At 52.1% G+C, this 19,018-nt stretch overlaps 1 protein-coding gene across 1 annotated transcript; it reads left to right on the top strand.

The window, feature by feature from the left end:
- Window positions 1-2,279: 2,279 nt before the first annotated feature.
- TBX21 (T-box transcription factor 21) lies at window positions 2,280-14,274 on the top strand (the record flags this gene model as incomplete). Its single annotated transcript, XM_081110585.1, has 6 exons — window positions 2,280-2,770; window positions 11,191-11,345; window positions 11,691-11,812; window positions 12,313-12,471; window positions 12,628-12,689; window positions 12,928-14,274. The coding sequence occupies 6 exons, from the start codon at window positions 2,280-2,282 to the stop codon at window positions 13,544-13,546; spliced, it is 1,608 nt and encodes a 535-aa protein (XP_080966711.1). The 3' UTR covers window positions 13,547-14,274.
- Between the last annotated feature and the right edge of the window lie 4,744 nt (window positions 14,275-19,018).

Genomic DNA, 19,018 nt, shown 5'->3' with positions numbered 1-19,018 from the left:
ACTGGAATCTCACGTTTCCCAAAAGGATCCCATGGTCACCCTCTCTTTCGAGCAATGCTGCCCCACTTGGAATAGGAGGCAGAAACTTCCGCCTCCCTTAAAGCACGAGGAAATGGTGGGTAAAAGGGCGGGAGGGGGCCTTTCCCTGGTTCTGGTGCTGAGTATCTGGCCTCCTTCCTCAGGGGATGTGCTCATTCTCTCTCCCCCCACCCTCCCTGGGTCATGCCCGCCCCCTGGGGTCCCCAGCTTTGCCTTCGTCTGCCAACCTGCCTCTTGGTTCAGCTCTAGTTGGGAGCAGAGAGTCCCCATGGACGCCTAAGGGTGAAGTCCTGTTGGGCTGGGACAGAGGCGTGGAGATGGGGCCAGCCCCCAGGGGAGAACTGAAGAGGGCTGAGGAGGCAGGGGAGAGGAAAGGTTCGCCTTTACCAGATGAAAGTATTTTTCAAAACACTCTTTTCAAATGTAAATCTTTATCTACATATTGACATGCAAAAAATTCCATGACACCTTGTAGAGTGAAAGAGAAAAACACGTTATAAAGCAGAACGTGTGGTGTTTGTATAAAATTACCTGTTGGTGTGTGTGTGCACGTGCACCCATGCACATGCACACATGTGGGCACACGCACCACACACACACACACACACACAGAAGACAGGCTGGGTGCAGGGAGTAACGCCTGGAAGGGTGGTCACGGAGAAGCGAATCCTAAATTGGGAGGCTTTATACAGTCCTGATTTTACTTTTACTGCCTAAGTTTTCTAGATGAGTATGTTTTATCGTTATATACAGGAAAACTCCCAGCGATGCTATTTTCAACTGGGGGAAAAGGATCGTTTTCATCATAAAAGGAATATTACTGCATGAGTCAGCAGAAAAGGAAAACTAGAGACGAAAAGCTGTGGTCCTAGCACCTGACAGCCCTTCAGAACATGGGGCAGGTTTCCTTCCTGTCGGTGGCTTCCGAATCTGTTCAAAGAGCTTTCCCATCAGGCGTAATGATAGATTGGAAGGTGCTGCAGGGGTACCCCTGCTCAGGTAAGGCTCACAGCCCCTCTGAAAAGCAGACCCATTTCCCATCACTGAGGCACCGAGGCTGACTGGCAGGCAAGGGAAGTGACTTGCCCGGGTCACACACGCCTGAGTGACAGGCACAGAGCCAGTCCTGAGACTCGGCACTGGCAGCCCGGGCTACGAGTGCCCTGCTAGTGCCCCTGGGGCCAGGCCCAGTGAGGGAGGTTTTGGGGGCCCAGCCTGGCCCCGGGCCTGCACGCCGGAGAATGTGGCCAGATGTGTTTATTCCCCAGGGAACCAGGTTCCAGGTCCGCCCTGGGCCTAGAACCGTGGTTGGCAAACTGCGGCTCGCGAGCCACATGCGGCTCTTTGGCCCCTTGAGTGTGGCTCTTCCTAAGCCTTAGGAGTACCCTAATTAAGTTAGTAACAATGTACCTACCTATATAGTTTAAGTTTTAAAAATTTGGCTCTCAAAAGAAATTTCAATCGCTGTACTGTTGGTATTTGGCTCTGTTGACTAATGAGTTTGCGGACCACTGCGGGCCTAGAGGAACAAGATGCATGTGACACAGCCCACCTGGGCCTCTGGCAGGCGGGGGGTGTGGGGGGAGAAGTGTGTTAACACTTCATGCAAAGCCACTTGCACAACAGCCCCTGACACACAGTGGGCATCCAGGAATGTCTGTTGGCCATTCAAGGTGGCGATGGCACTGAGCCTGCGTCCCAGCTGAGCCATCGCCAAAGGCTCCCTGTAGGAGGGGGCCTTCGAGACGAGCCTCCCAAGGTGGGCGGGTTTCCACGAGGGTCCGGAGAAGAGAAACAGGCTGGGGACCTGCGGAGGGGCTGATCTCCCAGGGGGCAAAGTCGTTCAGCGCGAACGGGGCTCGCGGGGACTCCCCCCTCCACCCCGTGGCCCTTCTAGTCCGAGCCGCCCCGCTAGAACTTGTCAAGCCTCAGCCGCGAGGGGGCGGGGTGAGCGGGCGGGGCCGAGGGAGGCGGGGGGCCGAGGGGGGGGGGCGCGGGAAGCTTCATAAGCCACAGCAAAGGCGCCCGCCGCGCCTGACAGCGGCCGCTGGAGAGAGAGCCCGGAGCCGCCGCGCGCCCGCCCCACGCGGGCACAGGACCCAGGCGTCCGAGTCCGCCTTTCGGTGGGGCCCCCGCCCCCGGGGCCCCCGCCCCGCCCTCCAGCCCCGGACCCGCTGGGCCAGCCCCGCGCGGAGGGGGCCGGCCCCCGACGGCCGCGGAAAGGTGCCCTCCCGCCCCTTATGGGCATCCTGGAGCCGGGCGGCAGAGCCATGCTGACGGGCACGGAGCCGATGCCAGCGAGCGAGGAGGGCCGGGCGCCCGGCGCCGACCCGCAGAACCGCTACTTCTACCCGGAGCCGGGCGCGCAGGACGCGGCCGAGCGTCGCGGGGGCGCCAGCCTGGGGGCGCCCTACGCCGGGGGCGCCCTGGTGTCCGCCCCGCCCGGCCGCTTCCTCGGAACCTACGCCTACCCGCCCCGGCCCCAGGCCGCCGGCTTCCCGGGGCCCGGCGACCCCTTCCCGCCGACGCCGGGCGCCGAGGGCTACGCGCCCGCGGATGGCTACGCGGCCCCGGACCCGCGCGCCGGGCTCTACCCCGCGCCCCGCGAGGACTATGCGCTGCCGGCCGGGCTGGAGGTGTCGGGGAAGCTCAGGGTCGCGCTCAACAACCACCTGTTGTGGTCCAAGTTCAACCAGCACCAGACGGAGATGATCATCACCAAGCAGGGCCGGTGAGTGCGGCGCGCGGCTCCCCGGGTCCGCCCGCCCAGCTCAGCTCGGCGCGTGTTTTAATCAATCTCTCTCTCTCTCTCTCTCTCTCTCTCTCTCTCTCTCTCTCTCTCGTCTCCACGTTGCACTCAGGGCTTAGAGGTGGGAGATGGGAGTGAAAAGTTCTGGGTGTTGTTGGGAGATTACACCAACAGGCAGAACTCAGAAGGGGGATGGAGGAGAGTGGGTGCAATGAGCCTTACCTTGGTTTGGGGGTTCGCCCAGAACTGAGGTGCGCCCCGCTTTCTGCCTGAGTCGGGGTCGCAGTAGGCAGAGGGGGTGCAGTGCTGAGGGTCTGATTGGGCAGGACACCTCTTAGCCCTTGCGTGTGGGGAAATGGAAGGGGAGGGCAGAGTCTTGCAATGGAACCGGCGCTGACCCAGTGCCCATGGGGGTGGGGGGTGTCCCGGGTGCCCACCTCCCCCGGCCCTGCTGCTGCTGCTGTTCGAAGGTCAGCTTTGGGAGGGGCGGTGAGACTAGGATTTGGTGACATGGGGACGCAGCGGCCAAGTTTCCTTTCCGGTAGTACTTTGAGTTCCTATGTCTGGGGTGTGTGTGTGTGTGTGTGTGTGTGTGTGTGTGTGTGTGTGTGTGTTGGGGGGTTGGTAAAGAGTGTGTGGGGCACAGATCCCTTCCAAACACAGGCCTTTCCTGGAGGGCACAAATGCCCATGGGCTCAAGCAGGCGAAGCTAACCCATGGGTCCGTCCGTATTCTGTCCCCGTTGAGGTCTGTCCCCTGAGAGCCTGTCCGCGTATTCACGGGCCCAGCCTGTGGAGCCCGTGGCTTAGGGGCCCCTGAGCTCCGTCCCGTCCGTGTGGGGTAGGGCTTGGGGCCGGGTGTGCTGCTTCCGGGGGAGCCTCTTGCGTGGGGGAAGAAAGAGAAACTCCACTTGTGCGGTATTTGTTCAGTAAGCAAGGCTGAGTGGCCCTGCCTGTGTGTGACATGTGGGAGTGCGCCCACCTCCCGGAGGCCGGGCGGCAGGGGCCAGCAAGGACCTGTCGGCGGAGGGGCTGTGTCCTCAGTGGGCCTGGGGCGTGTTGATACCAAGTGTGGGGCTTGGGGAGGACGAGGGGAGAGGCCATACGGGGCCTGGGGGTTGGCATTCGATCTGGATGTTGCTGGAACATTATTCCCTCCTGGTTTCTGCGGGGTGGCCTGGGATTGAGGGGCATGGCCACCAACCCCAGCTGGCTCAAGTGGCTGAGCTGCTGCTCTTTCCCGGGGATGGACCCAGGAGTGTTGGCATTGTCTTCAGTGGCATGGCCTTCATCTCCTAAGCCTTCTGATGGTTCCTCCCTGCTCCCCCACGCCCAGGCTTCTAGTCCCGGGGTGTTGGAATTGAGGGGACCCCGGAGACCTTGTTCAGTCCCCTCCCTGCAGTCAAGGAAATGGGCCCAGAGACAGTGAGAGACCCTTCTGAGGTTACACAGCACACTTGTCACTGGCAGAAGTGGCATCAGAACCCAGTTGGGCCCTAGCCAGTTTGGCTCAGTGGATAGAGCGTCAGCCTGTGGACTGAAGGGTCCCAGGTTCGATTCGGGCCAAGGGCACATGCCTGGGTTGCGGGCTCGATCCCCAGTAGGGCGTGCAGGAGGCAGCCAATCAATGATTCTCTTATCATTGATGTTTCTATCTCTCTCTCCCTCTTCCTTCCTCTCTGAAATCAATAAAGAAATATATTTTTAAAAAAACAACAACAAAAAAAGAGAACCCAGTTGGTACCTTGCCTGGGTTTCTCCCAGCGCCAGGAGTCAAAACAGCACCCACCCTGTCCGAAGGCCTTGATGTACTCAGAGCGCTTTCACTTCCATCATTTCTCTGTGCGCTAGGTAGCTCAAGCGGTGTCCCCATTATACAGCTGAGGGCACCGAGGCACAGGGGTAGTAAACCGTTTACATTCAGTCACACAGAGAGCGAACCGGGGCCTCCGCCCTGGTGTGGTCAGGAAGCCTTCCTACCCTGGGACCTGGGTCTCCCCACAGCCTGCCGTCAGGCTTGAGAGATGAGGTGGAGAGAGCATCAGCCAGAACTTCAGGGACCTGCTGGGCGCTGGGCCAGCTGTGGTCTGCCCACAGGCTGTTTAGGGAGGTATTTCAGGGGATGCATCTCTGAGTGTGGGTCCCCATCTCTGCCCCTACAGCCTCCTCTTTTCCTTTATGTTCCTGCTGAATCATTCTCTCTTGACAAGTTTTGTTGTCTCCTTCTTAGATCCATACAGTTACTTTTTTTAATTACGAAAAATTCCAATAGCCCTGGCCGGTGTGCTCAGTGGTTAAAGCGTCAGCCCACGAACCAAAGGGTTGTGGGTTTGATCCCTGGTCAGGGGCACGTACCTGGGTTGCAGGCTCAATCCCGGGCCCCAGTCAGGGCTCGTGCGGGGGGCAACTAGTCAATGTGTCTCTCTCACATCCATGCTTCTCTTTCTTTCCTTCCTTCTCTCCCTCCCTCACACTCTCTCTAAAAATCAAAGGATGGGGAAAATACCCTCGTGTGAGGATTAACAAAAAAATTTTTTTCAGTACAGTTGACCCTCAAACAATATGAGTTTGAACTGAGCGCCTTAACGTATACACCCTTTTAAAAAATCAGTGCTATAAATGCCTTTACTCGTCCGTATGATTTCCTTAGTTACATTTTCTTTTCTCTAGCTTTACTATAAGGATACAGTATATACATATAACAGATAAAATATGTGTGAATGGACTGTTTCTGTTATCTGTGAGGCTTCAGTTACTAGTCAACAGTAGGCTATTAGTAGTTAAGTTTTGGGGGAGTCAAAAGCCATAAGTGAATTTTGAATTGCACAGGGTTTGGGGCCCCTAACTCCTGTGTTGTCAAAGGTCAATTTGTATATACAAACGTGGAGAGAAAAATGTAACGGTCCTCCCTCCATCGATCCATACCCAGCTTCCACAGTTATCAGCGCGAATCCAGTCTTGTTTCTTCTTTATCTTCACTCACTTCACTTCTACCTCTCTGGTCTGCAACTGTATTAATGATAGTGCAAAGAATTAATAAGTCCTAGACACAATAATATTTCATCCTTAAATATTCCTTTATGTACCTCTAAAAAAGGACTTTTAAAAAATAAACACAATACCATTTGCAAGCCTGAAAAGAAATGCCTAAATATCATCAAATTTCCCTGATTGTTTCATAAGCGTGCGCGCTCGTGTGTGTGTGTGTGTGTGTGTGTGTGTGGTGTGTATGTGTTTTACAATCCTCACACTTTTTAAAATATGTATATTTATATATGTACATATATATAATATATAATTTCAAAGAGGAAGGGAGAGAGAGAACCATCAATGAAAGAGAATCATTGATTGGCTGCCTCCTGCACGCCCCCCACAGAGGATTGAGCCCGCCACCTGGGCATGTGCCCTGACAGGCATGTGCCCTCTGGGTTCACAGGTTGGCACTCAACCACTGAGCCACACCGGCAGCGCCAGTCATCACACTTGTGATCCACCCCGAGGGACTCCTTCAGACACTGCGGGCTCTCATTTGGAAGAGACAGTGGTCCCTCCCCATATCCTTTGATTCCTCCCCTTGGATCAGGCCTCAGGGTCCACATGGTGGGTGGAAGGGGCAGAGGACACACCACCCCCAATTCAGTCCCCCCAGCCCTGGATCACCCCGTATCTGAGCTTGGGCGCCAGTGATCTGGGGAGTTGGCAGCCATTTTCTTCTGCCACTGGCTTCTGAGAAGTAAGAGTTGGGCTCAGAGGACAGCTCCCTTTCTGTCCTTCTGCTTTGGCAGGCTGGCCTGTCCCTCTGTGGGTTCCAGTGACCTGCCAGTCACCACCACATCACCCACGGCCTTCTTCCTTTTTGAAAAATCCTTCCAGCCCAGGCCCACCCACAGCCCCACAGCCTTTTGCGTGGAGCTGACTCACTTGCTCCCAGATCCTTCCTCTCCCTCCCACCCTAGTCCCACCCCCCACTGTGGACCACAAACAGTCATCCTCTCCTTCAGGGAGCAGGCGGTGACTCCAGGCCCAGAGACAGACCCAGGCAGCTCAGGTGCGGAGCGGGGAGGGGGAAATGGAGGAGCAACTGATTGACTGACTACCTGGAGACCTCTGGGTGAAAGTGAGACCTCCTTTGTGTTCAAGTCTGTGTGTTTGTGGGGACGTGGGGTGCCTGAGGGTGCCCACCTCAGACCTGTGTTGTGTTTCCGTGCGGACTGTATTTGCGCTGTGAGTGTGTTGGCGAGCATTAATAGTTGACGGTAGACATTCTCAGTAGAGGAAGAGAGAGGCTGGTGTCTGTGTGTGTGGGCGTGCGGGTGTTCATTAATTGCTGGCAATCCCCACGTTTCTGGGTGTGATTAGTTGATTATTATAATTAAGATAACTTTGGGAAGGTCTGTTGTTAAGCAGCTCGATTTGCATTTGTGTACATATGTGTGAAGTTAGGGGTGGATAAAGCCATCGTGGGCCCACACACTCCTCCATCGCTGGCCTCACAGCTATTGGGGTTTTTCCCTTCTCTCCATTCCCAATTCCAAGAACTTTCTAAATCTTTCAAAAGTATTTTTAGCTTTAAGGCCGCTTTCATTTGGGCCGACTGACTTTATTTCTCTTAGGGCAGGTGAAACCAGCTTTGCTTTCTGTTTGGCTGTTCGCTAATGGCCGTTTGATTTCTACGAAGTGGGTCTGAGGTTGGTGGGAGGAGGGGACCCTGTGATTCGGGAGTACATTTTGCATCCTGATGGGTACAAGGCATGGCCGGAGAACCCTCCTAAACGGTGGTACCAGTTTACACCACCCCCACCGGTAGTGTACGAGAGGACCCGTGCCCCACAAGCCCATCAACATGACATAAATTATTACCAATTTTGAAACATTTTGCCAACATGACTGACAAAAAAGTCTCCTTTCAATTTGTACTTAATGGCAAGGAAGTGGCACAGGTCAGAGGTGTTTGGGGTGGGGGAGGGACACGGTGATGCTGTGCATATTTCAAGGTAGGATGGTCTTTAGGGGAATTTGGGGTCTTGGACGCTCTCCTCTGAGAGCAGAATGGCCGGTGATCTTTTGGGGGGTCTCAGTTTGGCACTAGGCCAGCCGTGGGGGCAAACTACGGCCCGCAGGCTGGATCCTGCCCGTTTGAAATGAATAAAACTATTGAAAAAAAAAGACCGTACCCTTTTATGTAATGATGTCTACTTTGAATTTATATTAGTTCACACAAACACTCCATCCATGCTTTTGTTCGGCCCTCCGGTCCAGTTTAAGAACCCATTGTGGCCCTCGAGTCAAAAAGTTTGCCCACCCCTGCACTAGGCCCATCTTTACTCCCTGTTCCTTCCAGGCAAAGTGCTATGTAAATCAGGGGCTATTTTGGGATTCCAGCTGGTGGTGATTCTAGACTTTTAGGGTGAAGTTGAGCCCTCCCTTCCCCTCTCCCCTTTGCCCATCCTCTTCCTGTGTGTCCTCCATTTCCCTGGACGAGTGATAAGCGAGATGGAGGGACGGAGACCACAGTCAGTGCTTGGCAGTCAGGAGACCCGGCTCTGGTCTCCCACCAAGGAGCCATCACCAAACCTCTCCAAGCCTCGTTTCCTTCAAATTGGAAAGAACATTTTATATCTCAAAGGACTGGTTCAATGAACTGGCTGCTGGATCAGGAGAGACTCAGTGACTATATTCCCTTCTGTCCCTTGATTCCTACAAGTTGGAGGAACCTGTCACTAACCACATAGGAAACGTGTGAGGGGCCTGACCACTGTCGGAGAGTGAGCTGGCGGTAGGAATGGGCTGAGAATGTTCTCGCACCCTCTGCTGCTCAAGGCCTCATTCCTAAGCTTTGATTTCTCAAGTCGACGGGCCTACCGAGCCCCTGGGACTCTGGACTCTTGCTCAGGGTCCTTCAGCCTGGCCAGAGGGCTTTGACACCTCTAGCCTGGAAGAAGGTGGGATGGGGTGGGATGGGAGAGAGGGGGAGCTGAGTTTCACATCTTGTGAGCTTCTTAACAGCTGTCAGAGAAAAGATGGGCGGGCGTCATCCTTTCCATTTGCGGGTGAAGAAACAGATTTGGTTTGACAATGAACTAATCCAAGGTCATAAGTCCCTTGATCTCAGCCCAGGAGAGTCTGAGGAAGACAGGAATGTGGAAATGTTCCCTCCTCCCCAGGTTATTTTTTTTAAAATATATATTTTTATTGATTTCAGAGAGGAAGGGAGAGGGAGAGAGATAGAAACATCAACGATGAAAGAGAATCAATCGGCTGCCTCCTACACACACCCTACTGGGGATCGAGCCTGCAAACCCAGGCATGTCCCCTTGACTGGAATCGAACCCGGGACCCTTCAGTTCACAGGCAAACCAGCGAGCCACCCCCGCCCCGCCCGGCCCAAGGTTATTAAGGGTGTTTCTGTGGGGCCCTCTAGGGACTAGGATCCACCCAATATTGTTCCTTGGGCCCTGAAACTCCCCCCCCAGGTTTCCTGACTCCTGGACTAGTGCCTTTCTTTCCATCTTACGGAACTTCTCGTAGGAAGAGGGGAGAGGTGTGTGGGAGTGAAAAATAATTTTGATGAGGGTAACACTGATACCCTGAAAACGCTGCTCTTCCTGCTTGTGTTAGAAGAGAAAGGGTGAGCCATTGGAGATGATGATGGCTGCTGCTGGTAGAAGTGGTGGATGTAGTGGAGGGAGTAATTGTAGTGATGATGATGGCGGAGTTGAGGGTTGTGGTGATGGTGGAGGGGTTGGTTGTGGTGATGGTGGAGTGGATCCTGTAATGATGGTGCTGTGGAAACGATGGCTGTGGTGCTGGTGGAGGCGATGGGTGTAGGGACAATGGTGATGGGGGTGGTGATGGTGAAGGTGGTGGAAATTGTTATGGGACAGGAGTGCTTCTTTCTGTGCATTTATCACTCTGGCACAATAATGCAGCATTCCAACACCAGCTTCCTCCACTTTCCCTGGGAGCCGGGACTTCACGCATGAGGACGGTGCTTGAGAGAGCCCTCCTTCAGGTGGACGGAAAGCTCCGCTCAGGACTGTAGCTGCTTCTCTGAAGGCCCAGGCCTGGGGCAGGCCCTACAACAGACACCAAGGCCCAGAGGGTGGGGCAGGGAGAGCCTGTGGATGGGTGCCTTCAGGCTGGGCGTGTGTCAGCACCGTGAGAGCCACAGTGGAGAGGATGTATGTCGGATGGAGGCCAGACCAGGGCGCGGGGGGACTGTGGCCTGAGGACTTGGTAGGAACTGTCTGTGGGGGGCTGGCTTGAGGCTTTGGTCCCCCCTGGGAAGCAGATGTCTAGTGGTGTGCAGCGAATGTCTAGCAACTGGCCCTCTGAGAGAAAACCATTTTCAGAAGCCCTGATTCACAGTTTGCTGATTTCCGTGGTATCAGTACTCCTACGGTGGCTGATTTCAAGCTACCCATGTGAAATTACTGAACGTGGAGTTGGGGAGAGTCATGGAGTAGTGTACATTATCTATTATTAGGTATAATAGACATAAATAACCTCAACAGCAGAGCTCTTAGGAAAATGTTGCCAAAGTTTTGGAAAGTGATGATTTTTTTAGTATTTATTACCTCAGTTTATAATGTACAGGGTGGGGCAAAAGTAGGGTTACAGTTGTTCATATGGAGAATAATCTATACTAATAAGAGGGTAATATGCTAATTAGACCGGGAGATCTTCCAGATGTCCTTCTGGACAAAGCCATGGTGGTGGGGCCAAGGCAGAGGCGGTTAGGGGTGATCAGGCCAGGAGGGGAGGGCAATTGGGGGTGAGAAGGTTGGCAGGGGGGACAGTTGGGGGCGAGCAGGCCGGTTGTGGGGGAGATCAGTTGGGAGCAATCAGGCCAGCTGGGGGGTGGGGGTGGCAGTTGCGGGTGAGAAGGCCGGCCGGCAGTGGGGGCAGTTGGGGGGGAGCAGGCTGGCAGGCAGAGTGGTTAGGGGTGATCAGGAAAGCAGGCAGGTGAGTGGTTAGGAGCCAGAGGTCCCGGATTACGAGAGAGACGTCTGACTGCAGGTTTAGGCCCTATGGAATTGGGCCTAAACCGGCAGTCAGACATCCCCCAAGGGGTCCCAGATTGGAGAGGGTGCAGGCCGGGCTGAGGGACAGTCCCCCACCCTGTGCACGAATTTCGTGCACTGGGCCACTAGAATAATAATAAACCCTGTGTTTCGTATAGTCGCAGCTGTAAACCTACATTTGCTCCACCCTGTATTTCACTGTGAGTTTATATAACTTAATGGCTGTTTAACAAATGGTGGGGAAACTTCCTGAATATGTCCAGTTGGCTGTTGCGAGGGGTGGAAGCCGGCCCCAGCACACCACGGGTGGCCTTGCACAAGGTGTGGCTGCCTGAGGGGTTGGGGGCTGATGGGTACTGGTGGGTCTCTGTCTCCCCAGGCGGATGTTTCCATTCCTGTCATTTACTGTGGCTGGGCTGGAGCCCACCAGTCATTACCGGATGTTCGTGGACGTGGTCTTGGTGGACCAGCACCACTGGCGGTATCAGAGCGGCAAGTGGGTGCAGTGTGGAAAGGCCGAGGGCAGCATGCCAGGTATGCACCGCCTGGGAGCAGTGGGCACTCTTTTCCTCCAAGACTGGGCGCCCCCTAGTGGATTCAGGAGGAACCCCCCCCCTCCCCCCAGTCCCTGCACCCGACACCTAGGATTTAATTCCCTATCCCACCCTACCCCAACCCACCCCTCCCACTTCTCGCCTCCGTTCTGTTTGTCATTTCTTTTCTACTTGACTCTGGCCTATCTCCTGCTCTGTCCTCTGCCCACACCTCCCCTCGCCCTCCCCGGCATCCTTCTTGATGTCCCCTTCAGAACAGGCCCAGGCTCACATCACTGTGGTCCGGCCCTGGGGGCTGCGTGCCTCACAGGTTAACTGTCCGCAGGAAACCGGCTGTACGTCCACCCGGATTCCCCCAACACGGGAGCCCACTGGATGCGCCAAGAAGTCTCATTCGGGAAACTCAAGCTCACAAACAACAAAGGGGCCTCCAACAATGCCACTCAGGTGGGCCTCCTCCCCAAGGGCCAGCCCCGCCCCCACCCCCCCAGGTCGGAGCCCATTGGGGGTGGGGGTGGGGGGTAGCCTGCAGGCTGATACTGTTTTGTAAGAGTCACTTTTCTTCCTCTCTGACTCCGCTTTTTTCCACCACCTCGAGGTGGGAAGAAGCTGAATCTCGGGGCACAAAGGGTGTCACATTCAGGCCAAATGCCGGGCTGCCACCGCTCTGGTACCAGGCTGGGCCTGGAGTCGGAACCTGCGTCCCAGGGAATGGATGTCCGGAAAAGCCCTGTGTGCGCTAATAGCTTGGCCACAGTGGACAGCTGGGGAGAGGAAATGGGGCACGAGGGTAGAATTGGGGCCTCCAGGAGCTGGGGGCTGGAGTGGGAAGGCCTGGGAGAAGTCACATGGTGTCAGGGCAGGGGATTGGACAGGATGACCTCAGGGTGGGGGGAATCCTTCAGGCACCCTCCTCCCCGCCCCACAACCTTCCTGCTCTCCCTCAGATGATTGTGCTCCAGTCCCTCCATAAGTACCAGCCCCGGCTGCACATCGTGGAGGTGAACGAAGCAGAGCCCGAGGCGGCCTGCAGTGCCTCCAACACGCATATCTTTACTTTCCAAGAAACCCAGTTCATCGCCGTGACGGCCTACCAGAACGCCGAGGTGAGCGCTGCCCAGGCAGCCGCGTGAGGGCCCGAGCCTGGGAAGGGGAGGAGGACGGGGACAGCGGGGGGGCCCCCAGTCTCCCTTGGGGGGGATTTTGGAAGTTTCCTAGCCCCGCACTCAGGACTCAGGACTCTCGACTTGCCCTCTCTCTAGATTACTCAGCTGAAAATTGATAACAACCCCTTTGCCAAAGGATTCCGGGAGAACTTTGAGTCGTAAGTGCCACTGGTTTCAACGCACCTTTGCAGAGCCCCCCCTGAGACCGGGACCCCACCACATGCTCCGCACATGCTCCTCTCTGCCCCTGAGGCTGGGAGAGGCCGGGGTGGGTGCTGGAGGGCGGGTGGGCCAGGGAAGAAGGGCCAGGGAGGCATGCGCAGTAGGCAGGCTCACCGGGGGCCAGTGCTGCCCCTGACCCCCGTCTTCTTGGCTCTCATTTTTTTTTTTTTTTAGCATGTACGCATCTGTGGACACCAGTGTCCCCTCCCCGCCTGGACCCAACTGTCAATTGCTCGGGGGAGACCACTACTCTTCGCTCCTGCCCAACCAGTATCCCGTTCCCAGCCGTTTCTACCCCGACCTTCCCGGCCAGGCCAAGGATGTGGTTCCCCAGCCTTACTGGTTGGGGGCCCCCCGGGACCACAGCTACGAGGCCGAGTTTCGAGCGGTCAGCATGAAGCCGGCCTTCCTGCCCTCGGCCCCTGGGCCCACCATGTCCTACTACAGAGGCCAGGAGGTCCTGGCACCCGGCGCTGGCTGGCCCGTGGCCCCCCAGTACCCTCCCAAGATGGGTCCGGCCGGCTGGTTCCGCCCCATGCGGACTCTGCCCATGGACCCGGGCCCTGGTGCTTCCGAGGGGCGGGCGCTGGAGGACCAGGGCTCCCCCTCGCTGTGGACGGACATCGCCCTCGTCCGGCCGGAGTCCGGGGATTCGGGACTGGGCGAAGGAGACTCTAAGAGGAGACGTGTGTCCCCCTATCCTTCCAGTGGCGACAGCTCCTCCCCTGCTGGGGCCCCTTCTCCTTTTGATAAGGAAACCGAGGGCCAGTTTTATAACTATTTTCCCAATTGAGCAGATGACTCGGTTGGAGGACACCAGCTAACGTAGACAACAGACTCAGGACTGAGCGGTCCCCAGCTCCCTCTGTTCCTTCTCCTTTTGTAGTCGGTGGGGAAAGAGGGGGGGCAAAATTCTGGGGTTCACCGGCTGCTCCTTGGCCCATGGTGAACCCTGGAAGGAGTGTTCCTTCCCCTTCCTGTGCCCTAACTACAGTCGTTTACCTGGTGCTGCTTCTGGCTGCGGGCTCCCAGCTGGAGAACAGAAAACAGAACGAGAAGGTCCTGGACACGAAGGGGCGTCCTCTCTTCAGGGGGGCGGGTGGGGGGCGCCGCGGGGAAGTGAAGGTTCAGTCCTCTTCTCTGTAGAAGAACATTCAGCATTTGTGTGTGTGTGTGTGTTACTCTCTGATCGGAAAATAAAGGCACATGGATTTCGTAACGGCCAGCCGGCCAGGGTCAGGGAGAGGATGCAGGTGACTTTGGGCAGCTGGCCTGGGCCCCACCCACTCAGCGACAGCGCATCCCAAGGGAGGGCCTGGGCGTGGGGGGCACGGTGCCTGTCTAGAGAAGCAAGATCGGTCGTGTGTGTGTGTGTGTGTGTGTGTGTGTGCACGTGCGCTTTTTTCTTTTCTATTTTTTTGTTTTTGGAACGAGGCGGCTATTTATTGTACAGAGAGTGGTGTCTGGATATATTTCTTTTGTCTTCATCACTTTCTGAAAATAAACATGAAATTGTCAAGTATATCCTGCTCTGGCGCCCGGCGGGGGGACATGGGGGCTGCCCTGGGAATCGCACGAAGTTGTCCCGTGGACTCTGAAACAGAAGCCGAGCTGCCGAAGAACCTGCACCCCCCCCCCCTGCCCCCAGAAACCCAAGTGGCTTCATTCAGGGGGTAAACTGAGTTAAAGCAAGAACACAGGTCCTGCGGTCAGTGCTCAGATGGATGGTGGTGCAACCTTGAAAGGTGTCTTGGGACAGAGAAGCATCCCTCTGCCTGTGTGTGCACCTGACCTGTGGGGGAGGGGTGTGAGGGCAAGGCCAGGGGGCAGGACTGGGTGGGGGCTCGGCGGGAAAGGATGGCTTTGATTTCTCCTTGCGTTGGTGGCGACTTTGGTTCTCCATCTTCATCTTAGGGCTGTTCAAGCGTTAAAGGAGTAAATGTAAGTTGGACCACATGAAATTGCTGTGTTAGTAGGTCAAGAATAGCCAAATATTGGCAATTTCATATGATTCAACCTAGTACATGCCAAGGGTTTAGAACAGCGCCTGATAAGCGGTAAGTGTGTGAATTGTTGTTGTGACTGCTAGCTTGCTCTAGCTGCTTCTCTCTTTATTCACAGATGAGATGTGTTGGATACATGCTTCTTTTAAAGAATTTAAGCAATGCAGAAAAGCATTAAGACAGTGACAAATTATTCCGAATCTAACCACCCATCAATAGTTATCATTAACATTAGATGGTTAGATAGAAAGACAGAAATACTTTTATAAAATTGGAATCATACTGAAAATGCTTTTTCTGAAGCAACGCTCAATACCACTGAATTTTAGTTCACAATGTGTAACAACAGCGACAACAAAAAACAAACCCAAACCTGCCAAACCATCGAAACGCCCCAAACTCTCAGACGAATGAAGGGAATTGCTGAACTCAAGATCCATTTTTCTTCGCGGTAAGAAACATTCCCTGAAAGAGCCCGCTCAGATGAAGAAAGCCGCTTGTGGGAGACATTAAGAAGTTGAAGTTACTACGTGTGCCCCAGCCCAATTTAGAGCATCCTCGCTCTAATGGGGGGACGCCCTTCTGGGCTTTGAGGTGCTATTGCAATTCTGTTTGGAGCCTGGGAATCTTCGTGTCTGTCCCAGTTCACATGTCCTCTTGTACTGGTCTCTACCCAGAGATCATGTTCATCTCCATCCGGTCAAAAGAAGGGAGAGATAAGGAGACATATTTGGTTCCATCCTCTTGGATTTGAGAGCTCAGAATTTTGTGAATGGTGTCAGGAGTTTTGCCATATGGTGCTCTGTGCGGGCAGATCTTCCTCCCCCCGCCCTCTCCTCTTCGGCTGTCATTCCCTCAAGTTAGTGGTATTGAGCTGGGCTTATTTCCCCTCTTGGGGAGCTGTTAGTAATCGCAGCACTCTTCTCCCCCACTGTTTTTAAATGGATTTTGTTCCCCTCATTATATAATGAGGCGGAGGGAGTATGATTAAGTCTTACTCCATCATTTTGTCCCAGAAGCCCGGCTGCATATGTTTTGATGCTGCATCAGAAAGGTGCATTACTACCATTTCTTCTCTATTACTCCTGAGTATATATGACTGTATTATATGTTACTATAGTATACATACGCACCGTCTTTAGTTAATGTAATGCATTTTTACCTTAAATGTTATATGGTCTGGCATTAATATTCCAATTTGTACTTTGTTTTTATTTGAATTCATCTGATCAACTTTCTCATATTTAGTTGATCATGTTTTTCTTCGTTTCATTTTTGTTGTAGTTATGTCTTTGTCAAGTTGCAAACTGATGGATTTGAAAACACATTTAAGACTCTTTCCTTAATTTTTTTCTTTTTATTTACAAATATAACGATCACTGATTAACACACAACTCAAAAACTTAAGCACTAATAATATCATAGCTAGTTATGTATTACCTTCCTACCTTTTCTTTACAGATAACCAGTACCATGAATTTTGTGTTTATCTTTTTCTTGCTCTTAAAATTATGTGTTAACACTTTTTATTATCTCATTATTACACTGTTTAGTTTTAGTTGAACTTTATAAAAAGTATGTGTGTCTATATATCTTACGTTATCTTTCTATGCATGAACAGGGACTATTTCTTCATTTATTTAGGTCACCCTTTAGGTCCTTCGGTAGAGTTTTACAATTTATAAGTATGGGACTTATACCTCTTTTGTTAGATTTATTCTTAGGTATTTTTTCTCTATAAAAGGTATCTTTGAAAAAACTATGTGTCCCCTAATTGCTTATTACTGGTATATAGAATTGCAATTGACTTTTGCATGCGGAGCATAAGATCCAACCCCCTTGCTAAATTCTCTTATTACTTTTCAGTGGTTTGCTGTAAATTCATATTTTCGCTATGGCGTCAGATTATTTCAAATAATGACAGTTTCATTTTCCGCTTTGTGATCATTATGCTGCTAACCTTTCTCCTGCCTCATTGTGCTGGCCAAGACGGGGAATGCTAGCTTCTTGCCGCTGGGCGATGATTCCCACCCCATATTTATTTTGCTTTTCCCTTTATGCTGGTTTGGCGTTTCTGTAATTTATTTCTATTATTTTAGTGGTTACCCGATACATTTTAATATGCACATTTAACCTAAAAACTTGAATGATATTTTGCCTTCCTTCTAGTCAATAGGACAACTTCAGATCACTTATTTCTGGTCTTCCACTCTCCTGACATAGTATTGATTTTCTTGCCAGTTTACCGATTTTTAACACTTCAGTTCTGCCTCACTTCAATCTCCACAGATTAGACTCCTGTATTACTGTACTGACACAGTAATTCTTGGGGCTTATTTTTATGTCACCATTTTTTTTTGTTGTTCACTTTTCATTTTTGCATCTCTACCTCTTTCTGGGATCCCTTTCCTATTTCTTGAACTAAATCCTTTATGAGTTCTTTTAGAGAAAATCTCTCTGTAAATCCTTCATGTGCTTCTTATAAAGATTATTATATTTTTCCCTTATTATTAAATGATAGTTTTGCTGAGTACACAATTTTAAATGCACAGTATTTTTTTTTTAACATTTTATAAAAGCTGTTGCACTCTCTTTCGGCTTCCATTATTGTTTGTGAAACCTGTTGCTACTCTAATTATCATTCTTTTATGGGTCATCTGTCTTTTTCTTTCTGCTTTTCAGATCACCTATTTATATTTGATGCCCAACAGATTCACTGTGATGACAAGGTATGAATTTATTTTTGATCATATGTGGAATATGCTGTGTTTCCTGGATCTGTGTATTCATGATTTGCATCAGTTCTGAAAATTCTCATTCATTATCTTTTAAAATATTGCTTCTTTCCATTCTCTCCAATTTCAGCTTTTGGGACTCTAATCAGATGGATGCAAGACATTCTCATTCTACTATTTTTCAGGTATCACAACTCTCTATTGTATTTCTTTCCCCTTCTTTCACTTGGCGGCACTCTGGGTAAATTCTTGGGATACATATTTTAGTTTAATTCTACTTTTAACCGTATCTCATATACTGATTAGCCCATCCATTGAGATTTTTTTTCACATTTTACAAAAATACTTTTTATACATAGTTTACACATCTCCATTAAATTTTACTGAAATATTATGCTTTCTATTAGTGCACTAATTTCTATTAGTTCATTTATTTCTCATCTGTACTATGCCGGTGGTTTCCTGTTGTATATTTTCCCTTACAATTGCATTTTTTTCCTGCAAACATTCTATACACAGCTGTCTGTGTTTTGTATTTGATATTTACAGTATTTGCTATCTTGGTGGAGGGTGGTGGCAGGGGTAATTATCTAAATTTGTTGTTTCTTCTGATTCTCACTCATGGTGGGTTTGCCTTCTGGCGCACTTGGACGTTTTTATTTGACGGTTATGTTTGACGTTGAATCCATGGACATCCTGTAAAACTAACTTGGGCAAACTTTCTACCACTGGCGTTGCCTCTGATGCAACAGATGTGGAACCCCAGGTTGTGGCTAGCTTTTCTCTCCAGCAGGATAGTTGACCTTCTTGGCTCAGGGCGCCCAGTGAGCAAGACGGGCGCTTCCCAGCCTCTGCCGGGATCCTCAAACTTTTTAAACGGGGCCAGTTCACTGTCCCTCAGACCGTTGGAGGGCCGGACTATAGTTTAAAAAAAAACTATGAACAAATTCCTATGCACACTGCACATATCTTATTTGGAAGTAAAAAAACAAAATGGGAACAAATACAATATTTGTATTTGCATGTGGCCCGCGGGCCGTAGTTTGAGGACCCCTGCTCTAAGGCCTATGCCTGGAACCGGGACAGCATCATTCCCACCACAACCTGTTGGTTAAGACCAGCCCATAACCAGGGGGAAGGGAAGTCACTTCCCCTCTAGATGGGAGGAATGGCGTGGCTGCCTCGCATGGGTCTGGGACCTCTCCCTCACCATCAGCCTGGACACTGTCTTCATGTCTCTCTTACGCTGGGTCTCCTGTTTCCTGGATCACATGTCTTTTTCTTTCTTTGTTAATTCCCTTGTTTTGCTGAAGGACATCTTCCAGCCCCCCTCCCCCCTTTATAGTCATTCCAGGCTGTTGCTACATTTTATTTTATTTTTTTAAATATATTTTTGTTGATTCCAGAGAGGAAGGGAGAGGGAGAGAGGGATAGAAACCTCAGTGATGAGAGAGAATCGTTGACTGGGTGCCTCCTGCACGCCCCCTACTGGGGACCGAGCCCACAACCCAGGGATGTGCCCTTGAC

Source organism: Myotis nattereri, assembly GCF_964212035.1.
Source record: "Myotis nattereri genome assembly, chromosome: 16".
In the NCBI taxonomy this organism is placed as follows: Eukaryota; Metazoa; Chordata; class Mammalia; order Chiroptera; family Vespertilionidae; genus Myotis; species Myotis nattereri.
This window is presented reverse-complemented; position numbering and strand designations above follow the sequence as displayed.